Source organism: Diabrotica undecimpunctata, chromosome 4 (assembly GCF_040954645.1).
Source record: "Diabrotica undecimpunctata isolate CICGRU chromosome 4, icDiaUnde3, whole genome shotgun sequence".
Classification (NCBI taxonomy): domain Eukaryota; kingdom Metazoa; phylum Arthropoda; class Insecta; order Coleoptera; family Chrysomelidae; genus Diabrotica; species Diabrotica undecimpunctata.
In genome coordinates, this window is record NC_092806.1 from 96,528,541 (window position 1) to 96,545,977 (window position 17,437).

Below are 17,437 nucleotides of genomic sequence, written 5' to 3' on the forward strand. Positions count from 1 at the left end.
TAAGAAAGAACCCCAAAGAGCGATCATAGAAGAAACTCCACCGAAAAACTCTTCAAAAACAGGAAGAGACTCTTCGTTGCTCTTAGGAAGCTGTGAGACAAAAGATGGCCAAAAATAGCAGGGGATCGCTCTTCTAAAGGTCAGATAGTTGGTCAGACCAGGTCTCACTATGGTCTATAGCGCAGTGAGAAATACATTAGAAAGTACTTTAAATTATTTAAATGGTTTAGGCATTTAAGAATTAAAACTAAAATTACACTTTGAGAATCAGTTGTTTTAAAGTTTACAAGCGTATAAAATTAGATGTAACTTTTTTGATGCATAATACTAGTTAAAATGTATCTTATGCTTCCTGTTGTACTTACAGCCTGTATACAGAAGACGTCCTAAACCTTCCTAAATCGAAACTGGGAGTGTGCGGTTTATGAATAATAAATACATCTGGTAATACTATAAATTCATAACTTTGAGCTTCTAGTTCCATTATATGTGAGACTTTGTTCCACCCGAAGCCTACAAACTTTTCATCGTATTGCACCACGTCATTTCTAACTATAATATAGGGTTCGTAGTCGACTTCCCATTTTACCTTAAAATACAAAAACTGTACCGAACTGTCGACAAAATTTTTAATTAGAGTAGTGTGTAGAATTCACATTTAAATGACGCCAGTTGGCAATCCAGCTATAACCACGAAATTTTTATTGCATAGACTAGTCTAATTAGGATTTTATCGATGACTCTTAATTTAATCTTAATTCAATAATACTATTATATTACCTTGTATGGTTTGGTACTATTCTTCCAAATATTATACATCGTTGGAGAATGACCTGGAGCCCAAATATTGGACAAAAATGGAGTGATCGATTTGTCGTTTATTCTTAGCAAAAGTTCACTTTTTTCTGATGGTATCTGATTAACATATTTCTGAATTTCAAAAGCAGGTACTATTAATGCCTGTGAAAAAAATGAGATATAAACTATTATATATAAACCAATTAAGTATATTAATATTCATTTTTCAATTATATATCTTAATCGAATCATTAATAAATAACTAAACAAATATGTTAAAACTTCCAGGCGAATCGGAATACATTTCCGTTGCCAACAGTTGCTAAGATCTGTGTTTTTACCATTTCACGTTTCTCCGCGCGATATGTGTCTTCTGCGGTTTTGACTCACGTTGGCTTGGTTTCTACCGAAGGTATAATCGTGTTTATTGATAAAAAGAAGATCCACAGAACTTGACAGAAGCAATTCCGGGCAAAATCTTCAAACGATATTTTAGGTATTGTTATAAAAAGCATTTACTTTGGAAATAAGACTGTGATAAATGCATGCATTAATTTATTTGCGATACAGAACGTCAAGTCGTGGCTTGTAAAGGGAATTTTCATTAGAGCGCCTCTTTATTAGAGACTCAAGAATAAAATTTAGATGAACTAACTGTGCTGTGCAGTAGTGCAGTAAGTAGTGCCTGAGGCTCAGGAGACAGGCTCGGAAGCCCTGAAAAAGGCATCAGAGAGAATATCGAAAACTTTTTTATTTTAGTTGTATGAAAAAAGTTATTTTGCATAAAAAACTTTATAAAAATTTCTGCGTATGCATAAAAAATTCTACACCTTAAATACAATCATCAAATATTCAATTTTTCCAGTCATATTCGCGGTTTGTCAAACAATGATATGCAGTGAATGTATATGATTAGTTAACATCAAACCGTTTTCGCTCTTATCAGACTATTATCAGTGATTCATCTACATGTGCAAAAAGCCACTTACACCTAGGTATAAAAAAGCTTTGTTTTACATATTCAATCTTATTTACCGAAAACTTTTTGATGTTATTTAAGCTTCTTGAATAATTTTACAAAAAAAAAATTATTACACCAATTACAAAACAGAAGTCTTTGTACTTCGTTTCAATATTTTAGATTGTACAGTCAACCACTGAGAATTTTCCTGTTGCTCCGTGCGAAAATTAAAAATAAATTTGCATATTACATTTGGCTAATAAGTGGTAAGCAATTTGTAACTATATCCCAAAACTTTATTAATACTTATTACGAAGCCATTCAAATAGAGGAACATGAAATAAAAAGGTTCGTAATGAATTTGGTTTAATGTTTCATTTCCCACTTTATATTAATAATAAAAAAAATAGCTTTTAATATTTTCGTGGTTTTGTATAGTAACTGAATGCCAATTCAGTGATTACAACAGAATTTTCTTTTATATTAACTCCCGTTGGTTACAATTCAACAATTAAGTAATATCCGCTTCTTAATTATTGACGAGTGTATATGCGATATTCTTTTAATGACCTTGATGTAATAAAACAAACTTTTTGTTTTATTAATTAAGTAGGTTGCAGTAATTCAAACCCGCATTTATGTTGACATGCAAAAATAAATAATATTTATAAATACATGTTATTTTTTGGCCCACATTTCGTAAACTGTAATGCAAATCATATTTAATAATATAATTAAAAGAATTATATAGAGGTTTTGATATATAGATAAGTTTCTAGACGAATTAAAATACAGAAAAAAAAACGTAATAATACAATATGCGAAAAGCACATGTTAATTTAAAAAAGTAAACTAACACTTGGAAAGAGATATCTTCTACCAATTTTTTTCAGTTACCGGTCGCTATTCCAATCTATTTGTTCATCTGCTATCTATACAGTCCTTGCTGTCCAATTTTGGACATAGGCCTCCTCTTCTTTCTTCCACGTTTCTCTATTGTAGGCAGTTTGTATCCAATTCGGGCCCGCGTGTTTCTTCAAGTCATCTGACCATCGCAATTGTGGCCTTCCTCTTTTCCGTTTGTAACTATATGGTCTCCAGTGTATAATCATCTTATTCCATCTGTCGTCTTTCTGTCTTATGGTATGTCCAGCGAACTTCCACTTAAGTTTTGCTATCTGCGTTAATACATCAGTCACTTTTGTTTTGTTGCGGATCCAAGTATTTCTTTTCTTGTCCGATAGCCTGATGTTCAGCATTTGCCTTTCCATGGCTCTTTGGGTCTTTGCTATTTTTTCCATGTTTTCCTTTGTAAACGTCCAAGTTTGAGAACCGTAGGTGAGAACAGGAAGTATACATTCGTTGAAAACTCTTGTTTTTAAATATTGGGGGTATTTTCTATTTTTTAGTATATACGAAAGTTTTCCGAAGGATACCCAAGTCAACCGTATCCTTCTCTTTATTTCTCCGGCTGATTTTCTTTATTTAATTTAATTAGTTGTCCCAAATATACATATTCTTTTACTTGTTCTATAGTTGTTTGTGCAATTGTAATTATTAGTTCTTCTGGTTGGTTGGTCATAATTTTCGTTTTATTATAATTCATTTGTAGATCTATTTTTATTGATTCGCTATTTAATTCATTCATCAACTGCTAGCATTTATTATTTTCACATTTTTAGCCCATTTCCAATTTATCTCAGCATTCGTTCTATACTATAATGTCGAATATTTGAGTTCTTTACTATATTTTCTGTTCGAATTATATCAAGCAGTCACACTCATCAAAATCTCATTTTGTATTGAAATTGAGATTTTGCTCTTTAAGATATATCTTATTTTCATATGCTAACAAAACAGAGATCTTCTTTGGAGCTGGAGCTAGCAAGTTTGATTGCTTCGATTAATTTACACACACACACGCATGCTACTCAAGTAGCAAAAATCAAATGGAAATTTGCTGAGCAAACCTTAAAACACATCAGGCTAATGATAGAACAAGCTAAACCGAGAGGGAGCAAATGGTGAAAGATAAAGAACTTCAGAAATATGTGGGCAAGGCTTATGTCCAAAGATGGATGTTCTTAGCTGATTAGATAGATACAGGTCCAAATATCTACTATTTACACAGGATAAATAATAAAAGCTTCAGAGAAGGAAAAAGAAATATCTCAATGCTATTCACACAAATGATAAAGAAGAAATCCTCCTCACTACAATAGATCTAGAAAAAGCGAAAAAAGGAAAAATAAAAACGGAATAGAGTCAGACGACTCCTTCTTATATATATATATATATATATATATATATATATATATATATATATATATATATATATATATATATATATTATTGATTACACTATTAAATCGAAAAAGAAAAATGTGAAATATATTGAAAATAAAAAAAAAACATTAATCATTATCTTTGATTATCTTCCTTCCTATTTTACTTACCTTTTTCTTTAATGGACTGTTTACTGTAATATGTTTAATTAAAGATTCATACAAATCTTTAGATGGAAGGAAATCTATATCGGCTAGAAATACAAAAGGACTTTGTACGTTCGCTAAGCCGATGTTTCTTAATATATTGATGGGATAGAAATCCTAAAATAAGTAAGCAATAATAAACGAGTAACACAAAAACAATTTTACAATATTACCCCATCTTTGAATACTGCATGATAAGCAACATTCCATCTATCTTTCAGTACATCCGAATTTGTTATGAAGTTGATGCTTTTCATTAACTCGGAATCAGATACGTATAACGTTAAGCTCATGGGGCCTGAAAGACAAATTAATTATTTATTAAATAATTAATAAAGCGATACAACGGACTCGACAGAATTCTTGAGTGTGTCTAACAAATCTAACGTTTAAAGTCGAGTAGATGTTGCAAAAAAGTGTATGTTTTGGACTCTCTCGCTTTGATAATCCGCATATTTATATCCTAAAGGAACTATATAGAATAGAACAGTCAAATGGAATAAATTCGATAATAAATAAATAGTTTTTTTTTAATTTTTAGTTACCGATTTTTGACAATATAAACTTTTCGTACAGGATTTATCATGTAACAGTGACCAATACCAACTTTCTTATTTCAAATACAACACCCTACATATTATTCAATTTTTGGATTCCTCAGAATATTCTGGACATACCTTATGTACAATGTTCTATACTTACTGTTACATGTTCCACCTGTGATAGAAGCAACCAGAACCGAGGATTTTGTCGAGACACGATGGTGCCTCTCATTCTGACATGATCGAGATACGTCGATCGAAGGTCAAACCGTTGTTATCGCTGTTAAATGTAATGAATTTGTAGGTAAACTTGTGTACTGCATCGGCATGACTAATAGCTCTTGTCAAAATCCAGTACCTTTACCGCTCACCGTAAAAGTATGAGACCTTCTACTAGCCCATGGGTCTCTCCAGTGGTCCTGGTCAAAAAGAAAGACCGACCGACGAGGTTCTGTGTGGACTACCGTTTGTTGAACGATGTTACCAATAAAAATAGTTATCCTCTGCCTCGAATCGACGACACGTTGGATACATTGGCTGGAATTAAATTGTCAACACCACAGGATCTGGATTGTGGCAATTCAACGTTATGACATCTGGACTCTGTAATGGTCCTGCGACATTAGAGAGGCTTATGTAATATGTGTTGAGAGGTATATCTTGGAAAACGTCCCTGGTTTATTTAGACGACATAATCGTCTTGGGGAAGACTTTTGAAGATCGTATGAAGAATTTACAAAACGTTTTTAATCGACTTAAAGCTACCCAATTGATGTTAAACCCCAATAAGTGCCAGCTATTTCAAAGTAAAGTTAATTATATGGATCATATAGTCAGCAAAGGAGTGAAAGAGAAGAAAAGAAAAAGAAGAAAAAGTTTGCAGATATCGCTAAACCATTAAAGCGACTTACAGTGTTAGCAATAGATTACTGCTGGGATCACAGCACCAATATTAGAATATATACTGCCAGGAATATTTATCTTAGACACAGATGCAAGTAATATGGGAATTGGAGGAATGCTATCTCAGATTCAATGAGGACAGGAATAAGTCCTTGGATATTTTAGTAAAGTGCTTTCCTGAGCAAAATGATTGCGTCACCAGGAAAGAACTTCTAGCAGTAGTAAAATCAGTAGAATAATACATTCCGTTCTTCGCAAAGGCCTACAGATCCGCTGTTAATGAATCAACGAGCCAAACACCAGCCAAAGTACTATTTGGACGCGAGATACGACTACCTTGTGATCTAGAGTTTGGATGTCATCCTGGAGAAGATAGAGCTGGTAAAGATTATGTGAACGAATTGAGAAGAAGAATGGATGATACACACGAGTTGGTCCGTTCCCATCTTCAGATCGCTAGCGACCGAATGAAGAAACAGCACGATACCCAAGCCGAAAAAGGATGTTTTAATAAGAACGACAAAGTCTGGCTCTATAATCCATAGAAGCGACAGGGTTGTTCTCCCAAATTTCAGTAGTTCTGTGAAGGCTCGTACCTCATAATGGAAAAGATTGACGTTATCTACCGAATAAGTAAGTTTCCGACCGGCTGGTATCATTCGAAGGAGACCACGACGTAGATGAAGAAGTGGAAGTAAACTAAGAAAACTAAAGAAGAGTCCAAGAATTATCTGACCTCACGTTTGAGAAATTCATGGGGGCCTATGGAGGTACCGGTAAAGCAACATATGGTGCTACCATTGAAGAAAAGCAAGATCTACTCGCACTTCCAGATGACCACTTACTGGCCCATACCATCCCGGCCAGTATTAAAGACGTACAAGAGTTGGCACCTGTCTTTCGAAGAAAGTTTGGTCGAGTTCCAAGATCTTCAATGCCAACTACCAGCTTCCGGAAAAGCTTGAAAACACCAAGATGCATCACGTTACCTTTTCTATCTGGTAAGGAAAGACACTGCCCATGACCCAACGTACAAAAGTTATCCATGCCAAAGCTAGAGTGTCGCCAATTAGATTGGAGAGTTGTCCGAAATATGGGGGATACCGAAGTCCAGGTACTGGTCTGTTGCAATGGGCATAGTTACTGATGCCAAGCGAAAACCGTCTCTTGCCACTTTTATACAACTGGGAGTTGAAAAAGAGAGTTCAGCTGCCGATACCAGTATCCAGTTCCAGTAAAGATAAGATTCCAGAAGGAACCATCTCTTAAGAAGGGGGCAATATTACGTGACACACGTTCCACCTATGACAGAGGCGACCAGAACCGACGATTTTGTCTAGACGCGATGGCGCCGCTTATTCTGACATGAGCGAGATAATCGATCGAAGGTAAAACCGTTACTTGAAGTCCCTTAGAACAATAAAGTGATGTCATCTCTGTCCTTCTATACTTCGGGAATAGCATGGAAATCATTAAATGAATGAAAACCGTCTCTTGCCACTTTTATACAACTGGGAGTTGAAAAAGAGAGTTCAGCTGCCGATACCAGTATCCAGTTCCAGTAAAGATAAGATTCCAGAAGGAACCATCTCTTAAGAAGGGGGCAATATTACGTGACACACGTTCCACCTATGACAGAGGCGACCAGAACCGACGATTTTGTCTAGACGCGATGGCGCCGCTTATTCTGACATGAGCGAGATAATCGATCGAAGGTAAAACCGTTACTTGAAGTCCCTTAGAACAATAAAGTGATGTCATCTCTGTCCTTCTATACTTCGGGAATAGCATGGAAATCATTAAATGAATGATATAACAGGAAACGAATTTAGAGATTGAGTTATTCTGAATAATAATGCGCATATTGTTTAACTCGTATTGTAATACATAAATAAATGTTTAATATAAATTAAATAGTTCTAGTATACTGCAAATAAATTACGGGTGTAAGAAGACTGTATATAAATTAAATAAATAAAGACTAGATAAAGTAAAGTGTTAGAACAATTTTATAATAAATTAAAAGACTGTAAATAAAGATAGTAAAACCGTTACATTTCCAATCATTAACTGTTTCGGAAGTATTAAGTGTTCTCGTGTTTATTGCAAAAAGTAACATTAAAAAAAGACAAATCTGAGTACAGAAATTTGCAACACAGTAAAAAACTAATAAGTGATACTGTTTGTTTCTTGATAATGTAAAAAACCAAACAAAAATACATTAATGTGAAAATAAGATATGTTCACAATGTTGGCTTCCAACGTCCTAACAACATCCTAATCTTAAATAGAAATTTTTTCTTAAGTTACTCAACATCTAAGGTGTGACCAATCTAATCCAAAGCGGTATTTGTCTTCTTAAATCAGTTAAGTCGAGGAATTTGGGTTTAGTTTTGTCTATAATATTTTTGACATACCCCCATTAAGAAGCAGTCTAATAGCGTCAAATCAGGAGATCGTGCTGGCCGTTCCATCGGTCTTGGCCTACCTATCTACCCTTTTGGAGATAATCGGTTGAGGCACTGCCGAATATTGAATTGGTAATGGGGTGGTGCCCCATCTTGCTGGAACTTGTGGTTTTGGTAAATCAGGATATTCAAAGTTGGTATAACATTATTTAGGAAAAGTACTAAAGGATCGCCATTTGATAAAAAAGGTACCTACGATATGAACATATATTGTATATGTTCTTCTCTCATCCAGTGAGAATTTTCACGAGGCCAATAGTGGCAATTTTGACAATTAACATGCCCGTGAAGTATAAAGGTAGACTCATTAGAAAACAAAACATGTTATAATTGGAACACATTGTTATCTAAGATTGTCATTATTTTTTCAGAAAAATATATTCTCCTATCAAAGTCGTCTTCCGTGAGTTCCTCAGTTGGTATCATTTTATAGGGATACATTTTATTTTGTTTTAATGTTCAAATAATCGATGGATAATTAACATCAAACAATGGGTCTGTTTTTTGAATAGAAGTATGAGGGTTTTACACAAACTCAAGTATAATATCCAATTTGACATCATCACTTATTGCATTGGCAGCTGCTTTTTTATTTGCCTTACACGTTCAAGCTCGCAAAACTGCCTACCAATTCTCCCTTGGTATATAGACAGCAAATTTGGAAGTGGTTCATGAAATAAGCGAGTAACACTCAGTTCTATTTGTGTGTTGTCTCCATAACTAATCATCCGTAGAATTGTTATTTTGTGCATTTCTGTAAAAGAACCATTGTTCTGATATGCAGTCAATGAGATTCAACCGACTGTAAAACTATTAAGTACTGTCATGTGGACAGACAAGAATTTGTTAAGGTGAGGCGTTTTAGACTAAAGTAATTCTATAAAAATATTATTTTTAAGTTCATATCAATCAAAAAGAACGCTGAAATGGTTTTTGCTTATTTTCTCATTATCAAGACCTACATGAAAAATGTTGAGTCTGTTGTACCAAACTTCGTAATAAATCTGAAAACGCTTAAAGTTTCCAAAACAGTTAAAAATAGGTATAAGACATTGTACATAAGACATGTCTAGAATATTCTGAGGAAATCAAAAATTGAATGATATACAGGGTGTTCTATTTGAAATAGGAAAGTTAGTATTGGTCACTGTTACGTGACACTCCCTGGATGAAAAGTTTATTGCAAAACATGCACAACTAAAAATACCAATCGAGGTGTCTGAGCGTTTTTTAAGACACCCCATTTATTTATTGTAGAATTTATTCCATTTGTCTGTTCCACTCCGTATAGCAAGTTTTAAGTTATTTCTAATTATGCTAGGCTGTTGTTAGGCTAATTGGGCGTTTTAGTATGCAACTATGTAACTACATTCCTTATATCGGCATGTAAGCACAGCTTTTATATTCTTTCAAATTATGTGTACATTATGTTGGCATCATAAATTTATAATATACCTAATAGAACCCTAATAGTTACAATTTATAAATTTAGCATTTAAGTAACCTTTCCGGAAAACTGACTATGAACAGCAAAGTTTAGTTTTTCAAATTGATTGTAAATCTTATACTTATTTCGTTAACATTGTTAAAATGGACTCACATGCGCAACCTATTCATCATTTTAATATAGTAATTATTTTGAAGATATTTAAAATTAGACATAAAACTATACAATTATTTGTCTGCAACATGTATTCATTATGTATGTATATGTTATAATAAATATTTATTATTTTAACTTCATAGTCAAAATGACTTTAAATGTCTCCTTTTGCTCTTTTGTGACAGTCCGAAGTGACACGCATAAAGTCTTAGAAACGTACTAAATGCAACTTCATACTGTGCTAATGGCATTCAATGACAGTTTGCAAAACTACAAAGCAATAATACTGTATTCTTAAATGCAATAAAAATTATGAATATAAAGAATTTATATATAAAGCAATAACATGAACTTACCCTGCCAAGCTTTGACTAAATCTTCAATAGTTTGTAACCTGTCATATGATAACTGAGCAACAAATGTAATATCGTTTTCCACAACAATATGCTTATACTCCCTAAAATACAATATCGTTCTCCAATGCTTATTCGCTAGGCTTTGAAAATCTGAACAAACATCGTCAGAGTCATTCAAAGGAATTGGTAATGGCACATTATTACATAACTGCAATTTTTTCCTCAACAAATTTCCGTTATATTCTTGGAATCCAGTAGCTAAACTTCTAAAGTATTCCCCGTCTTTATTTTCAACATTGTACTTTTTCGGTGAGTTCCAGTGAACAATCTTAAGAGATAAAGAATCAGTTTATTTGCAATGAATCTTCTATTAAGTAATACTTACTTTCACTTTATGATTTTTGTAACAGCTCTCACTTAACGTTTTATCACTTAGTTGAGTATTCCATACACAAGGCACTTCAAAAATAATTTCTGGGTGCTCTTTAACGATAGCATTTATAATATCTTGATCTGCTAATCGAGTTGATCCATATATACGAGCATCCCTTTTAGCAAGGTCCGACCAGAGCTTGGACCAGTTAAGCTTCTTTAAAAGCAGAAGGTTATAGAGAATCACACCTGAGTTAAAACTAAAATACACACAATTAGAGAATATTCGCTGCAAAATAGACTGAACCTTTTACCCTCTGCCAATAGCTGGCCATGTATTGATTCCTAAGTAATAATCACTTTGGTTTTCAACCATTCCTATTGCCTGAAATAAAATACAATATAATTAGATGGGTTGGGTTAGATTAAGTCATATTTCTACTTCCGCCATCTCTACATCAGGAGGGGTCTTTCTGGGACCACATCGATATACATATAAATAAATAAATAAATACAGTAGAACCTCGACAAGTTAAAGACCAATAAAAACAACCAAATATTTTAAGTTATAAAGGGTTTATGTTAGGATGGATAGGTCAGAAGTTCAATAAAATATGCATAGGCATTTATTATATATTACATTACTACATACACTACATTCATTTATTATAAACGTTACATAAAGTTAAAGCAACAATTAAAGATATGGTCTACTAAAAAAAGTCTGTGATTTTATTTTGTTTTAAACAATTCATAGTTTCTAAATCGATTTTATTTTCAATGACAAATAGAGAAGATAATATGTTATCTTTTATGTTGCTACACTGCTCTATAAATGACTGTACAGTCGTTATAGCACTTTTTGCTTCGTTGATTGATACGCTCGTAGATGAAGTTTATGGGTCGTCGTTAAATTTATCGTCTTTATCACTTTGAATACTGTTGTTAACTGATTCCAATATTTCTTCCTCTGTTAACGTCCCTGCTTTGACTACTTTATCATCGCAAGTAACGAAGCCGTCAAAATTAATCTTTAACCCAGACATGTAATTATTCCATTCTTCAGGTACATTATTATCTTCCTCTTCAATGCTTTCTTGAGGTTCAATGATTTTTTGAGGTTCTGAAGAAAAACCACAGGTTCTAAAGCACTTTTTAATTGCTCATTGCTCGAAGAACATTGATAGAAGAAATGTATTTTGTTCCATATCAGCTATCATTCTTCTAACAACTTCTTTTCTGTATAATGTTTAAAAATTTTTAATTATACCCTGATCCAAAGGTTGAAGTTGTGATGTGTTTGGTGGAAGAAATTGTACTTTGATTACCTTGAATGGTAGTATGTTCCCGTGTGCTGTGCAGTTATCGATAAACAGAACAATTTTTCTTGTACAGAAGTAAAACACTTCACATTTGTATTTAGGTATAAAACATAATTAAATTTTTTTTAAAGTGTCGTCAAAATTTATACAGAAGCATAACGCGACGTTTTCGATCTAGATAAGATCATCCTCAATGCCATTTTTGTAATTGAAGCTAACACTAAAATTGTAGCTATGACATCAATATGTGGTTTTACATTGTTCTAAATTTAAATTCTAATGTGACTCTAAGTCGATGACATTGGATAAAAATTTAATACTTAAAGAGTAACATGTTTCTTTGCTCGACTTGAACACGTGGTTCTTGTCAGTTAAAACGACTACGTCCAGTTGGTCTATGTCCAGTTGGTCTGTGTCGTTCTTTAAGTTAACTGAGGGCCAATACTGAGATTATTTATTTAAGGTATAGAGGTTGTGTATTTTAGTTTGTAGAGGTTTTGGGCTCCGATGGGACAGGATCATATAATTTTTTGAAGTTATAGAGGTTTTTAAGTCATCGAGGTTTGAGTTATCGAGGTTCTACTGTATATATATATATATATATATATATATATATATATATATATATATATATATATATATGTGTATATATATATATATATATATACACTCGCGATCATAAAATCCGGGTCACCTCGAAAATTACCGATATTTCATTTTTAACGAGCTTTATCGTAAATAATAATAACGCAAATACAAACTAATGCATGTTTCTGGGAATTGTTGTCGGCTTAGCGGTTTCCTTTGCAACAAAGAATTTCAATAGTGCCGATTTCGCGGGAAAGCGCACACTTCCCAAAACGAACGGTACCTGTAACTGCCGCTTGTTTTAAATGTCTCATTTGTGCTTCGACTTTCTGTTCAAACGCAACGAACAAACGTTTATTATTGCCACCATTAGTGTTTATTAGTGCCATTATTAGTGTTTATTATTGTTTATTTTTTGCCAAAAATACCCTTGACTGTTGATGAAACGGCACAAATTGTTGCGCTTGTGAAAGACGGTCACACTCAACGGCAAGTCGCAAGAACTGTTGGCGTAAGCCTTTCTACGGTTCAACGAGTGCTTCAACGCTTTCAGGAGAAGGGTTTGCTATCCAGACGACCTGGATCTGGACGAAAAAGAATGACCACGGTACGAGATGACCGTTTTCTTGTATTTCAGGCTTTACGAAACCGAACCTCAATGCGATTATGCATCGAAATTGTCTACAGGAAGTACGAAATCGCAATGTTAGCGTTGCAACAGTCAGGAGAAGATTTCGTTCTTTTGGACTATCTTCTCGGGTAATGGCTACAGGACCGCCGCTTTGCCTGGCGCATCGAGTTGCACGACTAGGTTTTGCTCGAAAATACGCGCATTGGGAATTAACGATTCGAGCAAAGAGTTATTCTCAGATGAATCTCGTTTCTGCCTAACTGGATCCGATGGACGTGTAAGAGTTTGGAGGAGAACCGGTGAATGATTTTCACAAGCTTGCATTGCTCCAAGAATGCCATTTGGTGGAGGCTCGGTCATGGCTTGGGGAGGTGTATCTTCCGACTTCCGCATAGAATTACCCTTCATCGAAAATGGGTCCTTAACTGCACGAAGGGACATTACGGAGATTCTGGAAGAACATGTTATGCATACCATGGCAAGGCTTGGAGAAAACGTCGTTTTTATGCAGAGCAACGTCGAACGCACGTTGCCACGATCAGTATGCAATACTTGGACGAGATTACCCTGGCCAGCTAGGTCTCCGGACCTGAATCCCATCGAACATATCTGGGACGATTTGAAAAAACGTATTCAACCCCTAACATCTCCTCCTAACAACGACAACGGACAGGAGCCTAAGGATCTGTTAGTAAGAGTGGAATAACATACCACAACATGTAATCCGGAGAAAAATTGAGAGTATGCCCCTTCATCTGCAAGAGGTCATTAGAGCAAGTGGAGGCAATACACGATATTAGTCATTGAAATTTCACTGACATTTTACCACGTTCTGTATTTTCCATTTTTTTCGTATGCCTGTTTTATCAACAATTTGGTTTGTTTTCTGCTTTTTCAATAAAAAACCGTTTTTTTTTTCAAAACAAACATTGATGACAAATAAAAAATACGTTAGCCTAAAAAAAAGGTTATTACTGCACCAGAGGCAAAAATATTCCAGAAACTTGAAATTTACAAGGTGACCCGGATTTTATGATCGCGAGTGTATATATATATATATATATATATATATATATATATATATATATATATATATATATATATACATTAAATTATATATTTAAATTAAAGTAGTGTAGGGTGTACAGTGCAAAAAAATACTTCGATTACAAAAGGTTGTCTGAGGAAAATGACCATTGCATACACACAGTACATGTTTACAGTCCACTCCCTCAACCGCTTTTTGAACCATCAAACATAAATTATTAAATTTCTTAATAACTAATCTAAGGAAGCTGTACATTGTTTTAATGATGATTTAGTTACGTTATCATTTAAAATGGCGTATGGACGCCATTATATAAAATTTGTTTAAATAGCAAGTAATATATATAGTGGTGAGACGCAAAAGCTCTCAAATTAGTTATTACTTGCTATTTAAACAAAATGGCGTCCATACGCCATTTTAAATGATAACGTCACTAAATCATCATTAAAACAATGTACAGCTTCCTTAGATTAGTTATTAAGAAATTTATTAATTTATGTTTGATGGTTCAAAAAGCGGTTGAGGGAGTGGACTGTAAAAATGTACTGTTTGTATGCAATGGTCATTTTCCTCAGACAACCTTTTGTAATCGATGTATTTTTTTTTTGCTCCGTACACCCTACACTACTTTAATTTAAATATATCATTTAATTTAAATAGATATTATATATTATATTTGGATGATATAACTTACTTGTTTCTTGTTGAACTTCCTAAACATATTCCAAAGTTCATAGATGTCACTAACAACAGTCATGTCAGTATCCAAAATTATAATTCTGTCAGTAACTGTTAGGGGAATTATTTTTGGAAATAATAGTTTCAATAATCCATGTATGCCTGAATAGTGGCTATTTGGTATCCATCTAATTTCAGATGTATAGTTACTCATCTCGTAAAATGTTGTGTTCACTAAAATAGATAAATGATGCCCAAATGGTGACAATATATATATATATATATATATATATATATATATATATATATATATATATATATATATATATATATATATATACATCCCGCTATCCTTTAAAACTCTTTTCACGTTGCAGTAATTTAGCATCACCAAGAATTGCTATCATTTTCTATTTATAAATTGTGTATGTTCGTTTAGTGCACCTTTGTAGGCTTGGCACTGTTGTCGGTTTTTCAATATTCCGATTTTTTTTATATATTTAATTTTTTACGTCATACTTACGTTTTAACATCGAGCGGTAAAATCACTGTATTTGGCATCATTTTAGAGCCAATAGATGTTGCCGGTATTAATCCTTAAAATAATATTTTAGATACCTAAATATCGATCGCTTTGGGTTCAAGTTCAAAGAACGACATTGAAACTACCTGCTCACAAGTTGCAGTCTCAACGGGTTTTTTCTTCGATTAGATGTTATATTTATTCAACCTAGATATTTTTGCCCAGAGAATCGTGTAGGGGAATATTTTACATAAATTTCAATTTACAACCTGTTTAGTCGAAGCTATCGATGAATAGTTTGAGATAAATATTATGGTTTTATGGTATTGAGGCCTTAATTACTGGTTGTGATCCTGTTAATGTTTGAAATTTTGATTTCCATTCCGGAAATCGTTCTCAAAAAACGTTTTTTTGTACAAAATGTGTATACACATGTTTACATAATTTGTACAATAAATAAAGTTATTGTAAAATAATAGTGGAAATCAAAACGTTAAATATTAGTTAATTAAAAATGTAATTTTCATCTCAATAACGACCAATAATTGTGGCTTAATCACATAAAAAAATAATATTTGACTTTGACCATGCCATAAGAAAGTAGTTCACGGAACCTCGCTAAATAGTTAAAAAAATCTTATATAGAAATTTAAATTCTAAATAGTATGAGGGGTAGCTGACGAAAAATTCGTAAAGACGTACACTTGATTTTGCTTTGTTTTTTTAAACAATCTTAAAAGGCAAAAAAAATTTTTTTGCTTATAAAACGTTTTGTATACATTCTAAAGAAAAATAATTCAAATAAAAGTTGTAGACCATAAAAAGTTTTTTATGTAGAGAAATGCCAAATTTAAATACATAAATAATTGATATAATTTCAAAAAACCGTAAACTTTAAGATATTATGTTTGTAGTAATTTATAAATGTTAATAACTTTGTTTTTTGCCTAACGACAGGTAATATAGCTACTTGAAATTATGGCAATTGATCAGTTATTAAAGTGTGCTAAATATCAAGCAGATAAAAAAATATTTTACAATTTATTCAATTTGTTTATGACAGAAACCGATTATTTAAACAACCGTACTTGTCCAAACAGTATGACTCTACAAGTATTTTGTAATTTGCAATCGATTCTTTGCGCTTTCAGTTTTAGGGTATATTAAAAAAACTTAAACATATTATTAAATTTTTTATTAAAAACAGTTTGAATAGGGGACTTTTTAGTTTTTAGACCACTTCACGATTTTTCAGTTTCTTTGACAAGTGAGGATTGTCTATTCGCTTATTTCTTAATATGGGCTATGAGCAATTATCTAGTCAAGTCAACACTATTATAGAAGTTACCCATACTTTTCCAGTACTCATTCAGACGGTTCATCTTAATTGTCCCCATATGGAACATAAGTCCGAGAAAAGTCTTAAATTCTGTTTGTGTTGTCTCTTTCCAAAACGCAATCCTCGATTTTTCTGAACGACTTTGTGCAAATATTTCGTCAGAGTCAATCAGAGTCACTTCCATCATTCATTTAATCTACATCGTTCTCGACAGATGCTTCTAACAATGATTGTAATTCAGCAGTGGTCAATCTACGTTTATGTTCACATCTAGCTTTTTTAGATGTCGAAGGCATATTATTTACATCCATCTTTTTATAAATACTATAACTCACTTTTACGGAGGTAATTAACAATAAAAACGTTCTACTAGAAACTATCAACTTACGACTTCCAATACTATAGGCCACTTGAGGCACAATACGTTTTTACTCAATAATAGTTCCTGTATAAGAAAAAATATTTTTTAATGTGCTTCAATGAAGCACACTAGACATATTGCAGTATTGCCATCACATTCTTCACAGTATGTTTTAACTTTCTACTAGTCATGCTTCTTCTTAAAAGTTTGTAACATCTTGTACACTTTCTTCTCTTTGTATTATCTACATCGCTTTACCTGAGATGGTATTTTTGGGTGTAACTGGTCGTGAGGGTTACAACATTTCTTTAATTGCAAATGCTTTCGCGAACTCCAGTCTGAACATAAGGATAGGTTGTCGCTTTTTTTACGTTTTCTATTATTTAGCAACTTAGCATTGACTACTACGGTATTAAATGCGGCATTAAATATTAATTCCACTGCCACTTTCC

The 17,437-nt window shown here is 33.1% G+C and overlaps 1 protein-coding gene across 1 annotated transcript in view; it reads right to left on the reverse strand.

The window, feature by feature from the left end:
- The window catches only part of LOC140439805 (xylosyl- and glucuronyltransferase LARGE2s-like), a 36,493-nt gene that overhangs the window by 8,803 nt on the left and 10,253 nt on the right, over window positions 1-17,437 (reverse strand). Inside the window, exons 3-10 of the mRNA XM_072529949.1 lie at window positions 14,779-14,996; window positions 10,810-10,880; window positions 10,509-10,755; window positions 10,124-10,451; window positions 4,425-4,549; window positions 4,216-4,368; window positions 781-960; window positions 366-589 (exon numbers count right to left, since the gene is read on the reverse strand). Of these exons, the coding sequence (XP_072386050.1) occupies window positions 366-589; window positions 781-960; window positions 4,216-4,368; window positions 4,425-4,549; window positions 10,124-10,451; window positions 10,509-10,755; window positions 10,810-10,880; window positions 14,779-14,996 (1,546 nt within the window). The remainder of the gene's footprint in view (window positions 1-365; window positions 590-780; window positions 961-4,215; window positions 4,369-4,424; window positions 4,550-10,123; window positions 10,452-10,508; window positions 10,756-10,809; window positions 10,881-14,778; window positions 14,997-17,437) is intronic.